Consider the following 22,345-nt stretch of genomic DNA (forward strand, 5'->3'; position numbering starts at 1 on the left):
CCTCCCCCCATCCACCCAGCCAGTGACAACATCATAGAATACTACCAGGTTGGTCAAGCATGACCTCCCCTTGGTGAACGCATGCTGACTACTCCTGATAACCTTCTTTTCTTCCAATTGTCTGGAGATGGCAACCAGCACAAGCTGTTCCATCACTTTTCCAGGGACAGAGGTGAGGCTGACTGGCCTGTAATTACCCAGATCTTCCTTCTTGCCCTTTTTGAAGACCAGAGTGACACTGGCTATCCTCCAGTCTTAAGGCACCTCCCCTATTCTCCAAGACCTCTCAAGGATGATTAAGAGTGGTTCAGCAATCACCTTCGCCAGCTCCCTCAGAACCCGTGGATGCACCCCGTCAGGTCCCACGGGTTTATGAACATTAGTGTTGCCTAATTGCTCACAGACCACCTCTTCCCTGACTAAAGGGAAGCCTTCCGTTCCCCAGGCATTCTCACTAACCTCCAGGGTCTGGGATTCCTGAGAGAGAACTTTTTCACTGAAGACAGAAGCAAAGAAGGCATTCAGTATCTCCGCCTTCTCAGCATTCCCCATCACCAGGACACCCCCCTCACTTAGTAGGAGGCTCACATTCTCCCCAATCTTTCTTTTACTGTTAACATACTTTAAAAAGCATTTTTTATTATCCTTTATCTCCTTAGCTAGATTCAACTCCAGGTGGGCTTTAGTCTTCCTGGTTGCATCCCTGCAGGCCCTGACAATATTTCTATATTCTTCCCAAGTGCTCAGACCCTTTTCCCACATTTCATGGGCCGCCTTCTTCCCTTTGAGTTTGTGCATGAGCTCCTTCCTCATCCACACAGGTCTCCTGCCACCCTTTCCTGATTTCTTGCTCACAGGGATGCACTGATCCTGAGCTTGGCATTATGTTAAGTTCATATGGAGGCAGTTGTTCTGTTCACCTGTTTATCTGCCATTCTGTTCCTTGACTATTTTTTTTGTCCCCCCTTATTAACAGAAATGGAAAGTCATCTCATTAGCTGTTACTCAGTGAAACTATATCATGCTCTGTTTACTTGTTACTTTTTTCATTCAACCTTTTGTAGTGCTCCTGTGTCTGTTTTTGAATGGAGGAGGAAACCTTTAGATGAAGTACAAATATTTTTTATAACAGGAGAATGTCTATTTTTCTTTATACTGTTACTTTTGATTCTTAATTCTCATTTGCCTTTTTTGGAGCACTAATTAATAAGATCACATTCCTTAGGCCTTCAGTCTTCCCTTATGTCTATCAATCTTCATTTACTGACATAGAATTTTATTTTATTGCCCAAAAGGTCCTTTTGCTATTCTTTAGGGTTGTATTATATATGCTCCTCAGGGGAGATGCTATCCCATCAAACTGTTGCTTTGCTGGTCAACTGTTTTCTGGAGTATAAATACGTCAGTTGGCACAAGTTGTAACGCAGGTGTCTGTCAGACTGTGCTGCTGATGCCCCTCCATTAAGAGCACTGTCTTTTAGGCCTCCTGTTGGTTTTATATTACTTAACTGATTACTCAGATGTGCAAAGACCTTCATTCTTATTCTGCATTGTCTTAGTTTCTGAATCTCTGATAAAGCTGAACAAAGCAGAATTTGGAAATCTGAATAAAGAGAGGTTATCTCATGGACAAGGTCTGTTTTACTTGGGCAGAGAGACTCTCTTGGCTGCTTGCTGTGCCATGCCCAGGCACACCAGGAGGGCCACGGGTGCCTCTGTGGAGGCAGTTGCAGTCCCTGCCATTCTGCCTTCCAGGGAGGATTGCCTGGAGCTGACTTCATCTGCTCTTAGCCAGAAGTAGTGTGTGATTTCAGGATGGTTGCTTAATTGCTATGAATGTTCATTTTCCATAACTATGGTATGGGAAATAAAACTTCCTATCTCACAGGCATAGTGTAGAGTCCTAATTAGCCAACAGCATAGTTTTTGCTGGAAAACCTTGGACTGAAAGAAGCTGAGAAATGCAAAGTATTGCAAATATTTCATCTAGCTGTACTTGAACGTCTGTGTGACCCATACTCAAAAGTCACTTAAGTGTTTTTGAAATATCCCAAAGTAGTCATGCTAGTAATAGCTAACTCATTAGTAAGCAGCCTGTGGTGTGCTCGCTGCTCAGATGTGTGTACCCAGGGGGGCTGGGTAGGCCTCCAGAATTCCCAAAGGCCGAAAACATTGGTTTTAATGGAAAAGCATGTTGGTAAGATTTTTAAAAGTGCCTGTGTTTTTTTGGTACTCAAAGCCTGAAAGACCTTTGGGTTTCCTTTCTGATGTCACTTAAATGGCTTTGGAAAATCTCAATACCTTTACTATTTTAATGTTAATTCCAAAATTACTGTTTTTTTACTGAGCCTGGCTGGCTTTAAGCAGCATGTCACCATCCACCCTTTTTTCTAGCTATGTAGAAGCTATTTTAAAACTGGTCCTGATGATATGCTGCTGACGTGATGTTAAAGTGTAACAGTAGAGGAGTGTTTCTTGTAGAGCTACACACAACATGCCATTGTAGGGATTTTGCAACCAGGGGAAAATAAAACGGGTCAAAATAGGTCAAACCACAGTGTGAGGACTATCTGTGTTAAGTGGAAGATGAGAAATGAAATAGTAACCGTTACCACTGCAATGAGGAATAGTGATGTTTGTGTATTCAATTGGTCTGAGTTCGCAATGGGGCTCTGAACTGTGCTGCTGCCAGATCTCGTACTGCTGCTGTCAATCACATTTTTTTCCTTCTTGAAAGGCTCATGGCACATTTATTTTGGATAGTTTCTTAACAGGTGTTTCCTTGACATTACGAATGCCTTAAATGAGAACTGGCTTTATGTCCGGAGCTCTCAGCTGAAATCACACGGCGGGCCAACACAGGCGCTCGCGTGTTTACTCATCTGCGCCCGCGCTGACAGCAGATCCCCGTCGATTCCCACAGTTGGCCGGGGCTGGACACAGAGCAGATGTTGGGGATTACGGGCAAGGCTTCGGAGGGGCTTTAGGCCTGCGTGGTTGCGGAAGTAATTCATTGTGGAGATGCAGACAGGGCCCGCCGGACCCACGCTCAGGAGTCTGCTGGAATAGGCCTCGGTGGATTTCAATATCCAAATCAAAAACAAATGTTTTCCTGGTACCTTTTAATTAAAGGGAAAGCATAAATCAATATAATAAAGTTAATGTACCAAGAGGTATCGCATTTCTACAGTGTTCTCCCTGACGGAGTAGCTGGCAATGCAGGTCTCTTAGAAGAGCCACAGCTTGCTGGGGTGAAGGGTCTCCATGGGGTGGCCCCATGGAGGTGAGGCAGCTGCAGGCCTGGCCTGGCACCACCACTCAGGAGAGCCTTGTCACCTCGTAGCGGGGCTGGTGGTTATTGTGGTTGTTTTGCAGATGTCTCGTGAATCTGGGGTTGCTTCCTGTGGGACTTGTCTTCATTTGACTTTTGTCTTTTGAACACTGCATATTCAGAGATCAACCGTCTGTGGAAAAACAGAGGTGGCACAAGATGACCAAGACTGAGTGGTGGAGATGATTTGTTGTGATGCCCCAAGAGACATCACATATTCCACAACGTGCCCTTGAGGCTTTGAAGGCATCTCTGTGGGCCAGAAAGGTGACTTTTAGCTGTGGTTCGTGTATTTATAGGTTCAGAGCAGACATCTGTAGGAAGGAGAATTTGTGTATGTCACTGCTATCCTCTATTGTGCTGTTGTTATTAAGATTTTGGTTAGGGGTGAAAGGAATAAGAGAGAAATGGGACGCATCTCCAGGGTTTGGCAATGGTTTGGTGGAGGCAATTGCAAATGTACTTTGTATGTGATAATGCAGGAAACAATGATGTGGTGGCTGTAGAAAAACATCATATGTGCTTAAGCAATGAGGTAAATCGCTTCATGAATGAAAATGAAGGGTTTGTGGGTAGTAGTACCCATTTGTGGCAAGACTCCATTGATCCACATCAGACTGCAGTCATGCTGAAATAACCCAAGGCCTTTAAGAGAAACAGTGTGAGAAAGACTCGGAGCTAACTGTGTTCAGAACACAGAAGAACAGCCATTGAGTATTGAGTAGCTGAGCAAAAATAAAATTCCAGGTGAATATGTGGTCACTGAGCTAATAAACTGCTCTGTCTGGAGAAATGTAACGTGGGGAAATTACTTATCTGATGCAATTCTACATTGCTATAACAGATAAAAAAAAAATGTAGTTGTTAAGAACTATGCGTGGAAGTGAAGTGCTTTCAAGTGCCATTGGTTGCAGTAAGAATTCAGCCTGATTTATAAACCTACACCCCAATTTGACAAACTGGAAGAGGACTGCTGTGGACTTGCGGTTATTGCGACTGATTCTTGCTATATCATTAGCAGCCCTTTTCTGTAAATCCTGAGCTATTGAGAAAGATGTAAGATGTAAGACACAGAACAGGGTAAACTTTCACCATATCAGGAAATCAGTTAAAAGCAAAATATCAAAAAACACAGCACTTTCTATTCATTGAAACGGTGCATCAGCAAACCCTGTGCAAAGCCATAGTACTTTCCAGCAGGCTGCATGCAAGCTCAGGTGCCTATATGCCCCATCTAAGTTGCTGGATCAGGACTCTGGAGAGTAGTAGTCTAGCTAAAATCAGCTTACCTGCTATATGTGTTGGCAAGGTGCAGGATCTAATTTGAACTGATTTTAGTGGAAGTTTTGGCACTGATTGTTGCCAGTCTTTGCTATATATATGCTTAGAACCTTGAATTTTAGTCAACAGCTTCAGTCAGAAGATGAAATCATATAGCTGATCCGGACAAATGGATAGATGCCTTATTATACTTAGCTGAAATATTCAGTATTGTAGCATAGTTAATGTGAGTTGTTCTCTTTCTCGATTTGCCTTTTTGTGGTGTTCTACAAAAGCACAAAAATATTTGGCAGTAAGTGGGAAAACAACAGAGGAGGAATAAATGCAGACTTCGAAGGTGATTCGAAAACAGCATCAAATACTGTTTTCTCTATTATAGAAAGGTTTTATACAATGTACTACTTAAGCATTTTCAAAAATAACAATTTTAAAAGCAGTGAGGTGGACTGTAGTTTTGCATTTTCTCTGAGGTTAGGACATATGCTCAAATTCATACAATGAAATAGAATGTAAAATAACACTGAGTTTCCTGAAAGTAATCTTCTTGCTGCTTTTGATTGTCTTTTTACTCAGGGATGCTGCTTTGCTAATACTGGAGGGGAGGGCATATCTTGGAACAAATGCATTTTGTGTGAGGGAGCCAGTGTTGGTGCAGTAGCACAGTTGGAAAATTTCAACACACAAAGCCAGGAAATGTGGAGGTTCTGACTTTTTTTTTGTACGTGTAACTTGGCAGGTAGTACAAATATCTTATATCTTCGCTGGCAAGCAACAGCTTCTGCTAAACATAATTATTCCCTTGGAGCTTTAAATTCAAAGGTGGGTTCTGTAAAATTTAATTTTTTTCCCCTGCAGCTTTCATGATAAAGGAACAGTTATTAAATAAGGGCAGCTACCATACAAGAGTGGTTACTATTAAAACCTGCACAGGAAAAGTTACAGGCACCAAACAAGAGTGGTTATATGCTGAGCATGACTTCAAAAAGAAGAAACATAATGTAAGGTATAAATTCATTTTTATATGCAGAGTAAAAGTTTGTGCTGAAGTGCATGAAACAGTGAACAAGACAAGCTGTTTCACTGTCAGGTCTATTGAAGTTACTGCTTCGATTTACATTAAGTTCTTTGTATTTGTGACTGTGTTTAATTTGAGGGGGGAAGGAAAGAAAAACTGCAAATACTCTAAAAAGTTCTGGCTTTCACACTGGCAAGAACGCTTGGATACAGATTTTATTTGGGCTCAGTGAACGTGGAGTAGCAGGACAGGCTACCACACATAGAATCATAGAATGGAGTGGGCTGGAAGGGACCTTAAAGATCGTGTGGTTTCAACTGTGGCAGGTAGCCACCCATGGGCCTGCTTTTCCACATCCTCAAGTGCAAGCTGAGCTTTAAGTGCTACAAAAGAATGTTCTGTTGTGCTGCACAGCTATCTAATTTGCAGCATCTAAGGAAACCCAGACTGTCCTATGATTTAGGATACTATCAAACCCAACTCAAGTGAGAGAAGGTAAATCGTGGATGCCATCCACAGCATCACCTGAACCACGTTTATTTTTCTTCACTGTATTCATGATGCACAAGAACTCCTACTCGGATACTTTTAATTTCTGTTGGGGGAGCTCAGACTAACACAATTAATTGAATTAATTGAAATATATATATATTTAAACCAGTACCATTTACCTAAAGATTTACTGAGGTATTTCATCCACTTTAAGGAGGAAGTTCTTGTGTTAATGAGCTCTGTGCTCCCTAACAAAATTTCAGGAAGTCACTGATGTTTATTTATATGGAACATGATTTTGCTACGTGTTTTTAACCACTAGTCTTCTCCAGATGACTCTGAAGAAGCATTTGTTTGCATTATTATTGAGCTTAACATAACCAATAATGAAAAAAGAAGCAACAGGCTGCATGGAACTACATCAGAGTTTACACTGCCAGTGAACCATAAAATCAAATTAAAACACTATCTGATTAATTTCCTTAATTTTCTACTATCAGAGTAATAATGGAAAGTAACATGGGCTGGCATCTTATTTAATTGGTAGTGTTGTATACTAATTAACTAATGAGATGATGGAGTAATATTTTCTTAGGCAAAACTGTATATGTACAATATGTTTTAGTTGACACAAACCAGAGCTTATTAACACCCTTTGAGACACAGTTGCCTAATGATATATTAATGGGTATTTCATATATTTCTCAGATAGTAATTTCTGTTAATTACATTAAACAGTAGAACAAAAGGATGTTGCTAACTTGTTGTATTCTTCCATTTTGGAAAATTAGTTCCTAACAGAAAATGAAAGGGAGCAGAAGTTGTAAGAGTTTCACTGTGCTCCTTGAGTGCTGTAACTCCAACTGGTTTCTCCAAGACAATGTGAATGTCTGCAAAAGCTTTGGTATAGTAACGTTGTATTGCCAGTTCCTGGAATTTTCTAATCATGATTGTTTAAAAAGTAACTTGTTGTTGCTGTGATTATATTTTTCTGGGGTTTTAGATGCTCTCATCTGTATTTTCATACTTTCTTTTAAACACCGCAGCAAGCAACTTCTTTAATGAAAAACTTTTCCTGAGGCCTAAATCCCAAAGTATCCTGGGCTTAACTAGGAATACCAAGTATGTGTCTTTGTGATAGCACTGGCATTTTTCTCTGCATTCACAATACTACTTTTATCTTCCCCTCTCTACGTTTATATCCAGGCTTTAAATTAAAATTACCAATAGGCTTGATTGGTATGGTATGAAAGCTAGCTAGTGGATAAGTTTCTTATTCTAGTCTTCCATATGGTTTTAAGTAGGAGGTTTAACAAGTCCAAGGGCAAGATGTTGTACCTGAGTTGAGACAATCCCAGATATGAGTACGGACTGGGAGAAGTACTCATTGAGAGCAGCCCTGTGGAGAAGGATATGAGGGTCCTAATGGATTTGAAAAGCCAGACGTGAGCCAGCAGTGTGCTTGCTGCCTGGAAGGTCAGCTGTGTCCTGGGATGTATCATAGGAGGGGTGGCCAGCAGGGAAAGGGGGAGGGTTGTGTACCCCTTTACTCGGGCTTATGAGGTCCCATCTGGAGTACTGCATCCAGATCTGGGGCCCCCAGTCTGGGGGGATGCGGAGCTGTTGGAGAGGGTCAGAGGAGCGCTGTGAAGATGATCAAAAGACCAGAGCACTTCTCCTGTGATGAAAGGTTGAGGGAGCTTGGCTTCTATCAGCTTTGAGAAGAGAAGGCTCTGAGGAGACCTCATTGTGGCCTTCCAGTACTTCCTGCTTACAAGGAGGAGGGGAACCAACTTTTTACACAGACATATAGTTATAGGACAAGGGGGAATGGCTTTAAACTAAAAAGAGGGGAGGTTTAGGCTAGATGTTAGGAAGAATTTTTTTACTTAGCGTGATGAGGCACTGGCACAGTCTGCCCAGAAAAGCTGTGGATGCCCCATCCCTGGAGGTGCTCAAGGCCAGGCTGGATGGAGCCTTGGGCAAGCCTGAGCTGGTGAGTGGCAACCAGCCCATGGTATGGGGGTTGAAAATGGGTGATCATTAAGGTCCCTTCCAGCCCAAGCCATTCTATGATTGGCAAAATTAAGAAAAGAGTAAAATATCTGAAAAAAGTATCTGATTTTTCTGTGCTTCTTTTACCACTCTCAAGGGGAAATGGCTATATGAGTGGAGACTGGAAGAGGGAGGAAATAGGTTTGAGACTGGACCAATGTGTCATTGTGTTAAAGCCAGCCAGCCAGTGAGGTCATTGTTTTCATCTGAGTCATTTTAGAATGAAAACTTACATTATGGAAAACATTGCACATCTTTATTTCAGACATGGAAATATCCAGCCAGCCTTTCAGGAGTAGAGCTCTGCTGATTTTATTCGAGGTATTCCTGCCTGTCCCAGTGGTGTAAACAGGGAGGGGAAATCAAATTCTTATGCCTCATTTTTTTAACGCTTTGCCACTAACCCAAAGTAAGGTATTCTCTAGGCACACTTCAAGATGCTTGTTGAGGAGGGAGCCAATAAATCTGTTCATCACACCTGTCAGCCCTGAATCTAGTAAACCTGTCCAGCCTGCAGCAGGTTACAGTTAGACTAAGGGGAAGGGTTCTTAAGCACCGACTCATATTGAGGCTATATTATGTTCCAACATGCAGAGGGAAAATTCTTGAGACTGCATTCTTGGCTATTGATTCTGTTTCATACACAGGCTCTGGTAGGCTTGGTCTCTGTGTAGGACAATTTAATTGAGGGACTTGGGCAATCTGCCCAGCTCTGCAATTGATTTGTGTGGCCGTGAACAAACCATGTCATCTCTCTGCACTTGGGTTTTAATGTATATGGTCTTTAAGGGGAGTCTTACATTAGTAACACTTTATCTTGCTGTAAAAATGGGTAATTATAACAATTTGTGTGTTTTGTATGATTTAACAGCACAGTGATTGTCACATAAGCTAAGAGGAATTGTAGGAGGTTTTGGCTAAATGTAACAATTGCTCTTTTATCATTTAAGTGGGCAAAAGCCATTGCTACTTTATGTCTTCAGGATAATTTATGAAAATGACACTAGCTTTGAGCTGTTTGTGTCCCATGTGCTTACAGTGTAACCTGTGGCAAGTCCAGTGTCTCCTTAAGATTAATTCAACCACTTGCTTGATAAGCATTTAATATTTTTGCTCGTTCAAGATTAATCTTACAGGTCTAACCTGTGCTGGCACTGAAACATTCAGTTTTAAGAGGAACCAGAACACGCAGAGACTGCAGACTCTGTAAGGGAAAGCATATTTGGGTAATGGTCTTCCAAGTATATAAATTCATCTGTTGTTTCTAGGAGTTTCATTATCATTTTCATGGTATGGGCACCCCTCACAATCATCACACGACCCTCTTCTCCCCACCTCCTCCTCTACTAGTAGCTGCCAAAAATGGTGGTACGCTGTCTTCCATGTTTGACTAGTGGGGACAAAAAGTAATCTGCCTGTGATTGCGCAGGTGCCCAGTTGACAGCAGGTTGGATTTGGATCCCAAATGGGATGCTGGCATTCCCATGAATATGAAACTGAAATTGAGCAGCTTATTGGATCCTTATCCATGTCTCATGCAGACAGTTATGAGCAGGATCTAGGCACAATTCCTGTAATAATTCTTGTTGCACTATGAATACAAAACCAGCTGTTTTCATGGTGAAGCTATGCTTATGCTGTCCATTTTTAATCAGGAATAGGATGCATGGGCATCTGAGGAAATGAAGCAATAAAAGATTTTATTATTTAGAATGTGAATTTATATTTTATCTCACTTTTCTTGAACGATCTGAGATGCTTGTGAACCTTGTTAGGTCTGTCTGAATCGTTTACTGGTCCCCAGTTGTTTCCTAACCATGCGGTGATAAGAATACAAAAACGATCAGAGTGTCCCCCCACAATTGAGAACTTCCTGGCACTATTATTCTCACTGGAAGGAATTGTTGAAATTGGTGGCACCACCTATTGGTGGGAGAGTAAATCTGGGAACGATGTTTATTTGCATACTAAGAAAGAATAATAACATAGATGTTTTTGGAAACAACTGAGTTGATACGCTCCTGTAGAGCTAGTCCTTGATTGAAAAACAAACAAACACCACTTAGTCTAAAATATATTTCTAAACCAGTAGTGATGCAGAGCACATCGTCCTAGTTGTTCATATTGGCCATTACTGTCACTTTTTTATTGTTTCTATGTTAAAAAGATTTTTGAAAAGGTTCCCACCCTTAAAAAGCAGCTTTGCGACTGGTTAAAGGTATTAAGACCTAAATTATTTGCTGATTCTGTGAAATTACTGATGGTAAAGTTTTCCTTCTTTTGTTATTCTCATTCTTCCATTCCAACAGATGTTAGCTGTAGTCTGAAATGAGCTCTTTCACTGTGACAGCTTCCCCAGTGCTTGGAAGGCAGTCTGTGGATGGCAGCAGTTTAAGCCGCAGTGTCTTCAGCAGGAGGACCTGCATTATTAGCTTTGAGGGTTTCGTGGATGCCGTGTGATAAATGGCTTCTGGCAGTTGGCTTTGGGTGTGCTAGTCGCTAGTGTTTACGCCAGAGGAGTCTAAAAATGACTTAGCTGTGCATCGTGGGGACTTTGTGATGATAGAACTGGTTGAAATTTGAGTTTGTTTAAAAAACAACTTCACTGTGGCCTTCTTAAAATATGTGTGCATAAATAAATATGTAGATACATTCTTTAAAAGGTGCTGGTTCCTGTTGAGCATCTCTGCTTTTCTTATCCGGAGGGGATGCATGATAGTTGAAGGCTGTCTCTCCTTGAGGCTGGGCACGGAGGTGCTGTCTTTTCCTTGAAGACACATTGCAGTCCAGGCTACACTGCCTTAGTGAATAGCTGAACAACTGCAGTGGGGCATGGGAACAGCTGCAAAGTCTGGGGAAGGCTTTGATGCGATATATATGTGTTCTCAGTATAGCTTCAGTTCATAACCCAGTTGGAAAATATCCTAAAAATGCTGTCTATGGATGTGCCCACATTAGATGGTTTCCAGGGATTCCTCTGCTGAGGAGCTCTGGTTGTGTGAGCAGGTGGTGTAACCCTGCTGGGGCTGGGGCAGCATCCAGGTCCGTGTGCAAGGCAAACCAGTTCCCATCCTGCAGTGGAATAGGCACACAACTGCATACAGAAACTAAAATCAACTGGGCAGAAACAGTCCAGGTGAGCTCAGGAATGGAGAAAAACTTAGAGCGTGCTGTGTGGAAAAAGTACTGTCAGTGTCTGAAGGGGTGAGATGAGATGGATGGTTTTACTGTTGCGGTGCAGTTTGCCAACAGGCTAATGCTGATGTAAAATGCATAGTGGCAGGTAAAGGGTATGTGACTTGAGCTTCTTTAGTGCAGAGAGCTTAAGGTGGGAAATGTCCAAGCTCATAGCCACTGATTGAGCTGACAACATGATAAAAAGTAGCATTTCAATTCCTGGTGAACACATAGTTGGATTGTTCTGCGCATTAAAAGAACATCAAGTTTCTTTCAGCTAGGAAAGCAACAAATGGAATGAAAAATACTTGGAGCAAAAATTCCAGAAAATGCATGTATGATTAATACCGTGGTCCTTTTCTTGCCTTTATTAGCAGAAGCATGGAAAGATGGTCAGTGCAAATGCTGATGGGATTAAACTGTTAGCTCCTGCAGGGTCGCAGCTGAAGAAAAGCAAAGCATGAGTGTGAATCTCATCATATTTTGCCACTGCGTTACTGTAGTTCAGTTCTTCGGCTGACAATTAAATTAAGATTTTCCCTCTTACACGTGCCCATCCTTCTCTTAAGTGAGCATCGGTCAAAACTGACGGTATGCTTCTGGCATTCTCATGTGAAAGTAGGCATGAAGGATCACAAATAACTACGAGCTGATTCTCAGACTGGAATTTGTTTGCTGACTGTCCGTGTGGGTGGCAGTGTCCATAAATGTTTTAGCACAGTCTGGTTCACTCTTGGTCTCAGTACAAGATTTACCACTGACCTGTCAGTCCAGCCACAGCATGGAAGACTGTGCATTCAGAAGTGAAAAATGCTTTTGGAAGTCTTCAGTACTTAGCAATCCAAGGGCAAGCTGCTGCTGGCTAAATATGGCTGAGCAGAAAGGTGGATGACTCTAAATAGGGAGTGACCCTGGAAGGAGATGCCGGGTGTAGCAAATGCTGTCCTAGCTCTGCAGTGTGGTGGTTGCTCTGGGTTTTAAGCCCCCCTGTACTGAATGGTGGAAGTTCCTTTTGTTGTGATCAGATGCCTTTGTCTTAACAAAGTATATAGCTACAAATGGTCTTCTCACAGTCTATTTCAAGGGCTAGAAGTCATGTGTTCAATTTCATGTTCTATGGCTCAGCTTTATGCTTGTCTATAAAATTTCCTTACACTTCAGTGCTGTGGGCTGCTGTTCCCTTGTGTGCCACAAGTGAGGCACAACCAAACCATCTCGGCCTGCATGTCAGCCGAAGCCAGCTACTTCACTTCAGTGTCCATGCGTATATGCCTCCCTGCCTTTGACTACAGTGCACACAAGCATCTGTATGTACACCCGTGGATATTGTATGTGGCATATAAGAAACTGATAAGCCAAGTTTTGGGTAACGTACATGGTGTCATTCACAAGCAGCAAGGGAGGGAGGTGCAGCTAGCTGCTGGAAATGCTGTTGACACCTCTCAGCCCATGTTTTACTTGTGAGCTGCACACAATTCATTACAATAGAAAAATACCCTTTACTGGTGTAGCGGAGAAATTAAATGATTCTCATGGGATGTGCGTATGTATGTTCACACACGCATGCAGGAGGTGGTGAGGTTGTTTCCAGTCTCCTGTGTGTCAAACCAGGTTTTACCATTAATTCATCCGTAAAAGGTTCTAGAGAGACCTCTAAATAAATGACCTGAAATAGCAAGTCCATAAATAGTGCTGTGTTTCAACTTTGTTCCGCAGCTCTATCTGTATGCTGGAACCTGCAGAGTTTGTGGATATCTTCTTTCTCAAGTCCTACCAAGTTTTCTCTTCAAGCATTGCAACAGTGTAAGAAATGCAAATATAAATTTGGAGCTCTTTGTAAAAAGCCATTTACAGGGATGGGAGTGAATCTTCCCCCCACCCTACCCCCGGGTTGCAGGCAGCAGTAATTTGAACAGGAAGTATTGTATTTAAGTGCAATATGACTGAAACATTTTAGTGAGACATCTTTGTTTGTTGTTGTGACAGTTTGGTCTGAAGCAGTAGGGTAGAAAGAGTAAGCAACGGGCGGAAAAGGCTCATTAAAATTAAAAACTGAACGTTCATGGAGCACTTCTCCATGAGTGAAAATGCCTGCTTGGATCAAAAAAATAATATCAGCAGAGGATTTGGTCTAAACACAATGTTTTTGAAAAAATCCAGGAAATGTGGGATTATGAGGAATGATCCTGGTGAGAAATGCTGCTGTTGTTTCTCAATTACAGGCCTAATTTCCATTAAGAGTTGTTGAGACTTCTGCCTCTGTTCTTACCCCCACAGATTTCAACGTCGTCCCAGCCACAGTTGCTGTTTCTTGCTATCCCTCTACTTTTTCCCTGGAAACAACCACTTAACGTGTGATGGCTTGAAAATGCTCATTATTTGTTTGTTTTCTTCACAGGCTGGAATGGTGCTGAGATGTGGCTACTTCTGGTTTGGGTTATTTCTTGTGCCCACCGTGTGCCTTGTTAAAGATGTGGCGTGGACAGCGTAAGTCCTGAACCTGTCTTCTTTGAGTTCTGGGAATTATTCTGTATGCACGTGTTGTCCCATTCATCCTGTACCAATCTGAGGGAGGCAGCCTTCACTGAGTTATGAAGATGGCTCTCTTGATTATTTACAGTGCCTACCCTCTAGGTAAACAAATCAAATTCAGGCCTCAGAGATGTTCTATTCTAAAAGGGAACCAATATTTTGTTTGCTTTGACTGAGGTTAGGCAGAACATAAAAATGCAGTACTCCTGTCCTTACCCTGTAAGTTTCCAGTTGTTTGTCAGCTGCTTTTTAGGTTCACTCAGCAGCGGGTCTTGGAAAATATAGCTGAGAGGAGAGCAGTACTCACAGAACTCTGCATTTAGTTTTAGTAACTCCTTCCCTGCCCAGAGAGGGGGAACAAGCCCTGCAAAATACAGCTCTGTGTAATCTCCAGATCCTCTCAAAACTCTGTAGGTTCAAACCTCTGTGGAAATTAAATAATTTCAGTAATTTTGACTTAAAGAAAAGCAGCTTCTCTATCATGGAATCTGAAATGCAGAAGCAAACTTTTCAGGTAGCATTTCTGGTGTTCTACTTGCTTTTTAAGTGTCTTAAGTCCCAGAGCTTCCATTCTTTCCCTTGGAAATCTTTTTAACAATCAAGATGTTTCTGATGATTTGTTGGTATGTTGGGTTTTTTTTGTGGCCATCTTTCTTTAGCCTAATTAATGAGAATTTTGTTTGGATTCTGAGCAGCTGGAGGTAACTTAGTAGTCACATTCTCATTGCATTAGAAGAGCAGCAAAGAAAGTATTGCCCTTGCTCTGTTATCTGAAGACAGGGCTTGGCTTTATAACCTGATACAAGGACCCAACCCTTTTTAACTCAGGGTAGAATGGAGGTCCAAACTGCCATGAAGAGGCAGAAGATAATAAAAGCTTGCATGTCACTTTGTCATGAAGGCCTAAAGTGAAAGCTTCATGATATTTAACACTTAGCTCCAGCAGTGTGCTGTTGATAAGTCAAGGAAGGCTTGGAAGAGGAAGGGAAAAAAAAAACCAAAACCAGAATGTTTGCCAAACATGGGTACATTTCGAGTTCCAGCATATGGCGTAAGTCAGGTAATATGCATGAGTCTGAAAATGTGATTTTTTTTCCTTCCCTTGGGGCTGATGGCACAGTTAAATTAAACTAATTCTGCTTGACAAACCTACCAACCAGTAGATACTTATTGTATGCTTTCCCATTTTCTTCATCAGCTTAGTTTTCATGAGCGACGCAGCTAAAATTAAATCTAAGTATCAAAATGTAAAATTTATGTTAAGGTCGAACTATGATTTAATGGTCTTGCACACTAGAGGGTTTTTTGTTACATTCATTAAACTTCTCCAATTGAAAATAATTTAAGAACTCTAAAGCTGAGGCCAAATTGAGGCTGAATTTGGATACTTAAGTTAGCTGTGTCAGTGAGCTGGTTTTTAAAATGCCAAAAAAGTCTTACAACTCATTTAGCGTGACAGGTCCTGCTCCTGTGTCAGGCATTATTTAAAATTACATGCTTAGAAATCAACGGGAGTACAATGGTGATAGGAGCCAAATAGGAGCTGAACTGTTTGCATCATTGACAATTAAAAGTATGTTTAAGTGCCCAAGATTGTGCTTCAGTTTTTCAAATGTTTTCGTGATAGTTCAGCGTCCTGAAGTTGTCCTCTGTTCTTATCAGCTCCTGGCAAAAATGGCTAAAGAACTGTAAAACAGTCCAGTCTAAAGCAGGCTCATCCTCATGGAAAACTGTTACTGACTCATCCTGTACTTTAGTATTTCTTGGAGAATCTCAGCAGTGTAATCCCTTCATTGGTTCGGAGCTGGAATGTACAGAGATTGTGAAGCTCTCAAGACAAACGTGTGTGATAGATGCGCTGGATATTTTCCCAGCAGATTTTAAACAGGAGGCTCCTATCAACATTAAGCAAAAAATCTGTTCTCTAAGCAGGACTTCTCTTTTTAACCTATCACTGAAAAATTAACGCCATTAACATTTTAACTAGGATAAATGAAATGACACAGCTATCAGCACTGCCATATGGAAGGAGTAAAGGTCTGTTTCCTTTCCAAGAGGCTTGCCATTCAAAACTTGAGCCCAAGACCTCTGGAAATCAGTCAGCACATTTACACAGCAGTGGTTACAGCACATTGCTGTCCATAAGTCAGCACAATCTGGTTTGGCCATAAAATTCCAGCAGCTATGACTTCTCGTGGTCATGGAATTTGTCCCTTTCTATTCCTTTTGGACTTGAAGTGTATTTCCACAGAAAGAACATCCGTGTGACCCAAAAGATACATGCTGAATTTCAGTACAAACTACTGTCAGGAAAACAAATATGATAGAGTTTTTGTCTGGAACAATGCTAAAAGGGATAACCCAGTGTGTTTAAGAGCCATGCAAATACTTGTTTCTAAACTGCTGTGCTACATCCAGTGTCAAAATGTTTAATGCTGGTGAGTATGAGCTAGTTTTACATAGTTTACATATCTAGTTTTTGTCATACATGCCACAGTTGTCAACACACCTCTTATCTCCCGTATTCTCTGCAGCTCCGGGCTTTTTATTTAAATATTCTTGTGTGTGTGTGTGTATATATGTATATAAAGTGAATCAAGGAAAAGTGAAATACTTCTCGCTTTAGAAAAAGAAGGAAGCTTATTAATAATACTTGGCTCCAATACCACATTGTTAACTTTGGTCCACTACCTTGAGTTCAGTGGCTTTACTTGGATTAAGTTTTCGCCTTATGAAAGTCCCAGTTGTGCTACCATTGAAAAGAGCAGTTTTATAAGGTGAGTCCTTCCTTACAGTTGGCACATGTCGCTTGGTTGCTTGTCACTGTTGCTATGAAGTCTTGAAATGTCAGGCGCACAAAGCTATGTGAGAATAATAAAAACGTAGAATTTATTCTAGCAAAATCAGGGAAGAGGGCAAGAATTTATTTTTAAAAATGCTGTCCCAACGCTTAGTGTTATAGTGAGATATTTCTTGAGCCTTCCAGTCCTTACTAAAGTCCCGATGTGCTCTTTTTTTAATGAGGGGAAGAAGCATGTTGTACTTGCCAGCCCTTGTAGGCTAAGTAAGTGAGAAGGTGCAAGAGCGCTTCTCATGCATGTGTGCACTCATAGTCTCTGGAACATGGGACACCTAATATGGTGTTGATGATGAAGAGTCACAGTCATTGTGTCATTGTGCTTGAGAAAAACTTGTGAATGCAACCATGCTCCTCCCTGGCATGTCCTGCCCTCCGCAACCCCTAAATATCCTCCCAGGGCTGTGATGTTCAGGTATGCACTTCCATGACTTGGAAGAGGAAGAGCCAACTGAGATGACGAGATGACTCTTCAGCTGTTCTTATGATCCCTGATCTTAATATCCTTACGTGTGAGGGAAGTTGAGTTTGCCTTTTTATAACTCAACAGTTGCAGATGAACGGGAACAGCAAATACAAGATCTCATAATTAATTGAGGGCTGATCAGGCATCTAGGGTCACTTGTAAAGTACAAGGTAAAAGCTAAGACTTCTACCTGTGTTTTTATATATCAAAAGTTAACAATGTGCTATTGTGAAAAAAACATGAAGTATCCAGTCCTGTTGCCAGCAGTCCGTGGAATATTTGCAATTGGCTTTGATGGGAGCAAGCCCAGACTCTGAGGCAATCGTAATACCATATTTTAGTATTTGTTCTTGGAGAAATGTGTGGATAGGTCAGCTCAGGCCCTTTTATAAATACTTCATTACTCATTCCTCCATGGATGTTCTTTCTCCAAGTGAAGAAGTGACTCAGTGCATAACAATTACCTGGAGGGCTACTGTTGCTTCATGGGTACTCGGCCATGGCAGAGCACATGTATTCTGTTATTTCATTTTACTCCTGAAATACTTCAGAACACCTGACTTTGGAGCAACCATATTTTTTCCATATTGTGCAATGCCTGCTTTTGCTGTCCTCTGCTAAATGGATTTTGTATCTCAGTTTCCATTTCGAATTTGCTGTTTGCTCCAAGGGAAAAGAACATCCCTCATCTCCTATGCCGGGTGGCATGAAACCCTGGGAGAGAGACCAGATAACTTGCAGATTTCTGTGTTCTCATCTGTGGGGAGAGTAGGTATTAAAGGGGTTTTGTAAGTTCCAAACATGCTCAGCGTTTAAGTTTACATTAGCAAGTAAAAGATGAGTTCAGGGTCAAGGTTTTAATGTATTTACTCAAATTAAAGAGTGTGGCAGTTATGTCAACTGTAGAGATTATAAGAATTAATAACTCAAAGCTTTCCCATCTAAGAAAATCACTAGTTTCCCAAGCTCAAAGAGTTTAACCATTAGCCTATCAAGTTAGAGTAACTTGAATGTAATTAATATGTGTGCAGCTGTGGGTTATCTCACGTTCTTGAAATGCTAAATTTTAAAATAAGCTTGCTATTCTGTATGCTCCTGTCACAATGTGCTGGTGTTCCCTTGCATGTGGTAACTCCCTTGGTGCTTTAAATCAGGAACTCTCCTAAGTGCGTCCTCGATACCTCCAGGTTTTACTGTTTTATATTTTCCTGTTCTCTTTTCTTTGCTTTGTTCTTAAATTCAGATATGTTCTGAAAAGTTTTCAGTTTAGTTTCTCATTCTGAAACATCTGGGGCCTAATTCAGCACCTCGAAGGCTGAAGTACTTGGATATAACTTAGTATTAAGCCACTCACACACAGTAGACTCAGCAAAGGTTTTGCGGTTTTCGTTTCTTATTCCCCATGGAAGGAGGGATAAGAATCATGCTTTTTAAAAATAAATGCATCTCAATCATAGTTTAATTATATATACACCAGTTACTTTTCTGCTAGAAGGAGGAAGACATGATTTGAAACGTTGGTTAAGGATGATAGAATCTGCCTGTAGGATTTCTATAAAACTTGGAAAGAAATTTTTGCCACCTCTGGAATAGAAGAATATAATTCTAATGCCATGAAGCAAAGCAAGTGGTGTATTACCCTACTTGTCTCCATCTTGTTTTCAGGCTTATCTTGCAGTCACATGCTAATCAGTATTGCCCCATGGGACACTTGTCCTCATCTAAGTAACACAAAAGAGGAAGCTGATCAAAAACTGCCCACTGCAGAAAGATCCCCACGTTTCATATTATTGCTTTGTAAATGTCAGGAGAGGGGACTGGGTCCTCCTTATGCCAATTTAATTTTTAGTAGTATTAGAGTGGTAGGTGAAACTGAAAAAGAGCCTTAGTATTTACAGGGGATAACTGGTTTCCAAATTCTGGTTACGTGTGTGGTGCATGCATGGCTCATTGAATCCCCAAGCTGAGAAAATAGGACAGAGCCAGTCTTGTTACTGTCATCTTGAAAGCACAGAGAAAGAAGTGGTTTTCCAAGTCATGTGAGACTGATAAATGAAAATAGAGGGGCTTGAATGGCAATTATTATCTGAGACTCTCCTCAGGTTTTCAGAGCGGTGTGATGCATAGCTCAAAAGACCGAGTGGAATCATGTTTTACTGCCATGAATATTCAATGAATTTCTGTTCTTTTGTCTGAGAGCTCTGGTCCTGAGCAGTCCCACAGCAGCAGTGTCAGGTCTCCACAGTCCGATAGCTGTGCTAGTTGGTTACATCTGGAGTGTTGTGTTAAAGCAGACAAGCTCTGCCAAATTTCTTGTTTCTTATGTAATATTTCCCAGGTATTGTGAATCTGGGCTGACTGTTTGTGTGCATTCACTGCCTTATTTCCCAAATCGTGTGAGGGAGTTGCGGCGGCTTCTCATACAAGAAGTAAAATTGGGCCTTTTTAACAGCACAACGTTCATATGGCTTTCCTTGTGTCTTCCTTGTTATTGTGGTACAGGGCCAAGCATACTTACCATAAATCTTTGCTGGAACAAGTTCAAGAGTTGGAGATGAAGACAAGAGAGCTGGGAAAAGCCATGCTCCGTGACAGTAATGGAAAGAGGTGGGACAATTCTATGCTGATGTTTAAGAAAAAATAAAAAATGCTGTTCTTGTCCTCTCACTTTTTATTTCTCATTGTTCAGATCTGATTGCAGTCAGGTAAGAAGTCTTCTGTCCTATATTATGAATTTGTTGTTCCTTTCCATATATTCTCCTTGTTACCCCCACCAAAATCAACCCTTATGGTTTTGTTTCTCCTGTGTTATCGCTAGCGAGGCTGTATTTGTAAACTACAGCTCAGACTCCTGGTAACAAGTAGTGCTGTTACCTGGCCGTTGAGCCAGTCTGTTTTGAAAGGACTTCGTTGCATATACTTTATTTGCCATCACAAAAAATCAGCCTGATAAGCTTGTCCAAGGAGGAAACTAACTGTGACTCAGGATATAAGGAGAGTTAGACTGTAGCTAAAGGGAGAACTGGCTATTCCAGTGTTTTCCTGTCTGTGACTCAGGGTATAAGGAGAGTTAGACTGTAGCTAAAGGGAGAACTGGCTATTCCAGTGTTTCCCTACGGCTTCATTCATTCTCACCTCAAGGTGATGGGTTTTTTTAAATGTTTTTGCTGTTTTCCACTGCAGTTTTGCAGGCCCCTGTGTTCAGGGTTCTCAGTTTCTCGTCGTACCTCTCCCTTGTTTCCACACCATATGGACTTGAACATATTGCTATTATTGAATCCTTCATTGTAAGGGGAGAGTATGTGTTGGTATGTGTTGTGTGGGAACCTTTGTCTCTTCTGAAAGAAGCTAAAGAAAATCACAGTGAGGCTTTTGCATCCAACAGTTTCATTTGCCATCGCAGAATGTGGTTCTGCATCAGCTAGTCGGAAAAGCTCCCTGAGTTCAAAAAGGTTTTAGAACTAACTCTTCTGTTCCCTAAACAATATGGCACCACATGACTTGCTAAGAAACGACGTGATCATTAAACTGGATTTTAGCAAACCTTATAAACTAGCAAACTGAGTGGAATGGAGCTTTTAAAAGATTTTGTTCTTATGGGGCAGGGTCATCCTTTGAGCCTTTGATGTGTATTCTGAGGTAAACTAATTGCCATATTGTAGCTGCTGCTAAGATGAGTGGGTAGTAGATTTTTCAACTGAACTTGTGAGTTAATAAGCACTATTTTTAGGGAAAATTATCAGGGAGTGAGGTTACCAAGATTATAGTAAACAGAAAAGCTTTAAAAAAATGCTTTGTGAACTACAGTGTGTTTGTAAGATCGCCTTAGTGAGCAGAGTTTGCTTCTCGGAGGCCAAGACAAAGTAAACATAGTGTTGTTGATTAAAATCACTTCAAAATGCTTGGTATGCTCAGTTTTTATTGAGCCATTTTTCTGCCCTGACTTTTGGATTCTACAAAACACTGCACATAAATTGTGCTCGCTTGCAAAAGTCACAAGCTGCGCATCAGATTGTTTAAAAAGAAAAAGCAGACTTTGCAGCTCTGGTCAACAACGTTTTATGCCATGATTAAAGCCAACAAAAATGCCTGAAGTCAAGCATCTGATTAAAAGTAGGTGTTGGTTTTAGTTGACTGAGTAGTCACCTTAAAGTCAGTTGGAGCCAAAGTGCTCGGTACGAAAATCAGGTTAACCTCCCAGCCAAAACACATGGAAGGTGTGACTTTGGGTTGTGAATTACTGAATTTGGTAGACCAATTAGATGCTAAGCAAGTAGGATCCAGTTGTGATGAGGACTGGCTGTTCCCAGACATGCTGTTCTGATAGTAGGAGCCCCACGGCTGCTGTTGTGGTTCCTATCAGTGGACAAAGCTGCATTTCTGTCAGTGAGATGTTTGTGTTTTCCTGCCAGCCTTAAGTGCCAATTATTGCCAGCCACAGAGGAAAGTAAATCCACTTTTTGCAGGCGGAATCTGTGGGCTGAGAGGCAGGTTGACATAGTATTAATAGTGAGAAAGGTTGTTAGCATTTAATCTGTTTATATGCATGTGTTATGTGTCTCCTAGATGGGTTTCTTCTCTGTTTACAGACAGTCCTGACTTGCTGTAAATTTAAAGACCATGTTGTAATTCACTCATACACTCAATGTTTTCATAGCCTTTTATTTTATTGCATTCTCATCGCAAACTCTCTCATCTGCATTCCTCCTCCTCTGTATAGCTTCACTTCATTCTCGCAACGCTTGCATGGAGATGATGTAAGGAATCCCTCCTGGCCTTCTCTCCCCTTCTCCCTCCCCCACTTCTTTCCATGCATTTGTTTGTTCTCCTTCCTAATTGCTCCCAGATTTTCTGGGTGGTCCATCTGTGAACTAGATAATGGTAGAGTGCCTCTGCCTGCTAGGAGCTGGTGTGCTGTGCTTGTGATGTGGCCTCCAGAGTGCTCTTCAGAGTTGTTCTGCCTTTTATCTCTTTTGTTTGTCTCCTGGCTCTTTCACACCTGCTTGAAATCCTGAGCTTGTCCAAAGGGAAGGGTGAGGGTGGGAAAGAGGCAGAGGGACCTTACTGCAGTTACAGCCTCTCTGGTTCATATTCTTTATTTTTTCTTAAGCGTCCTTGAAGCCAGTGGAAATGAGGAGA

At 41.4% G+C, this 22,345-nt stretch overlaps 1 protein-coding gene across 5 annotated transcripts in view; it reads left to right on the forward strand.

The window, feature by feature from the left end:
- The window catches only part of ATP8A2 (ATPase phospholipid transporting 8A2), a 295,095-nt gene that overhangs the window by 252,314 nt on the left and 20,436 nt on the right, over positions 1–22,345 (forward strand). For all 5 annotated transcript variants that reach the window (XM_072326477.1, XM_072326474.1, XM_072326472.1 and 2 more), the window contains 2 exons: positions 13,750–13,838; positions 19,709–19,813. In XM_072326477.1, coding sequence (XP_072182578.1) covers positions 13,750–13,838; positions 19,709–19,813 — 194 coding nt within the window. The remainder of the gene's footprint in view (positions 1–13,749; positions 13,839–19,708; positions 19,814–22,345) is intronic.

Source organism: Excalfactoria chinensis, chromosome 1 (genome assembly GCF_039878825.1).
Source record: "Excalfactoria chinensis isolate bCotChi1 chromosome 1, bCotChi1.hap2, whole genome shotgun sequence".
In the NCBI taxonomy this organism is placed as follows: Eukaryota; Metazoa; Chordata; class Aves; order Galliformes; family Phasianidae; genus Excalfactoria; species Excalfactoria chinensis.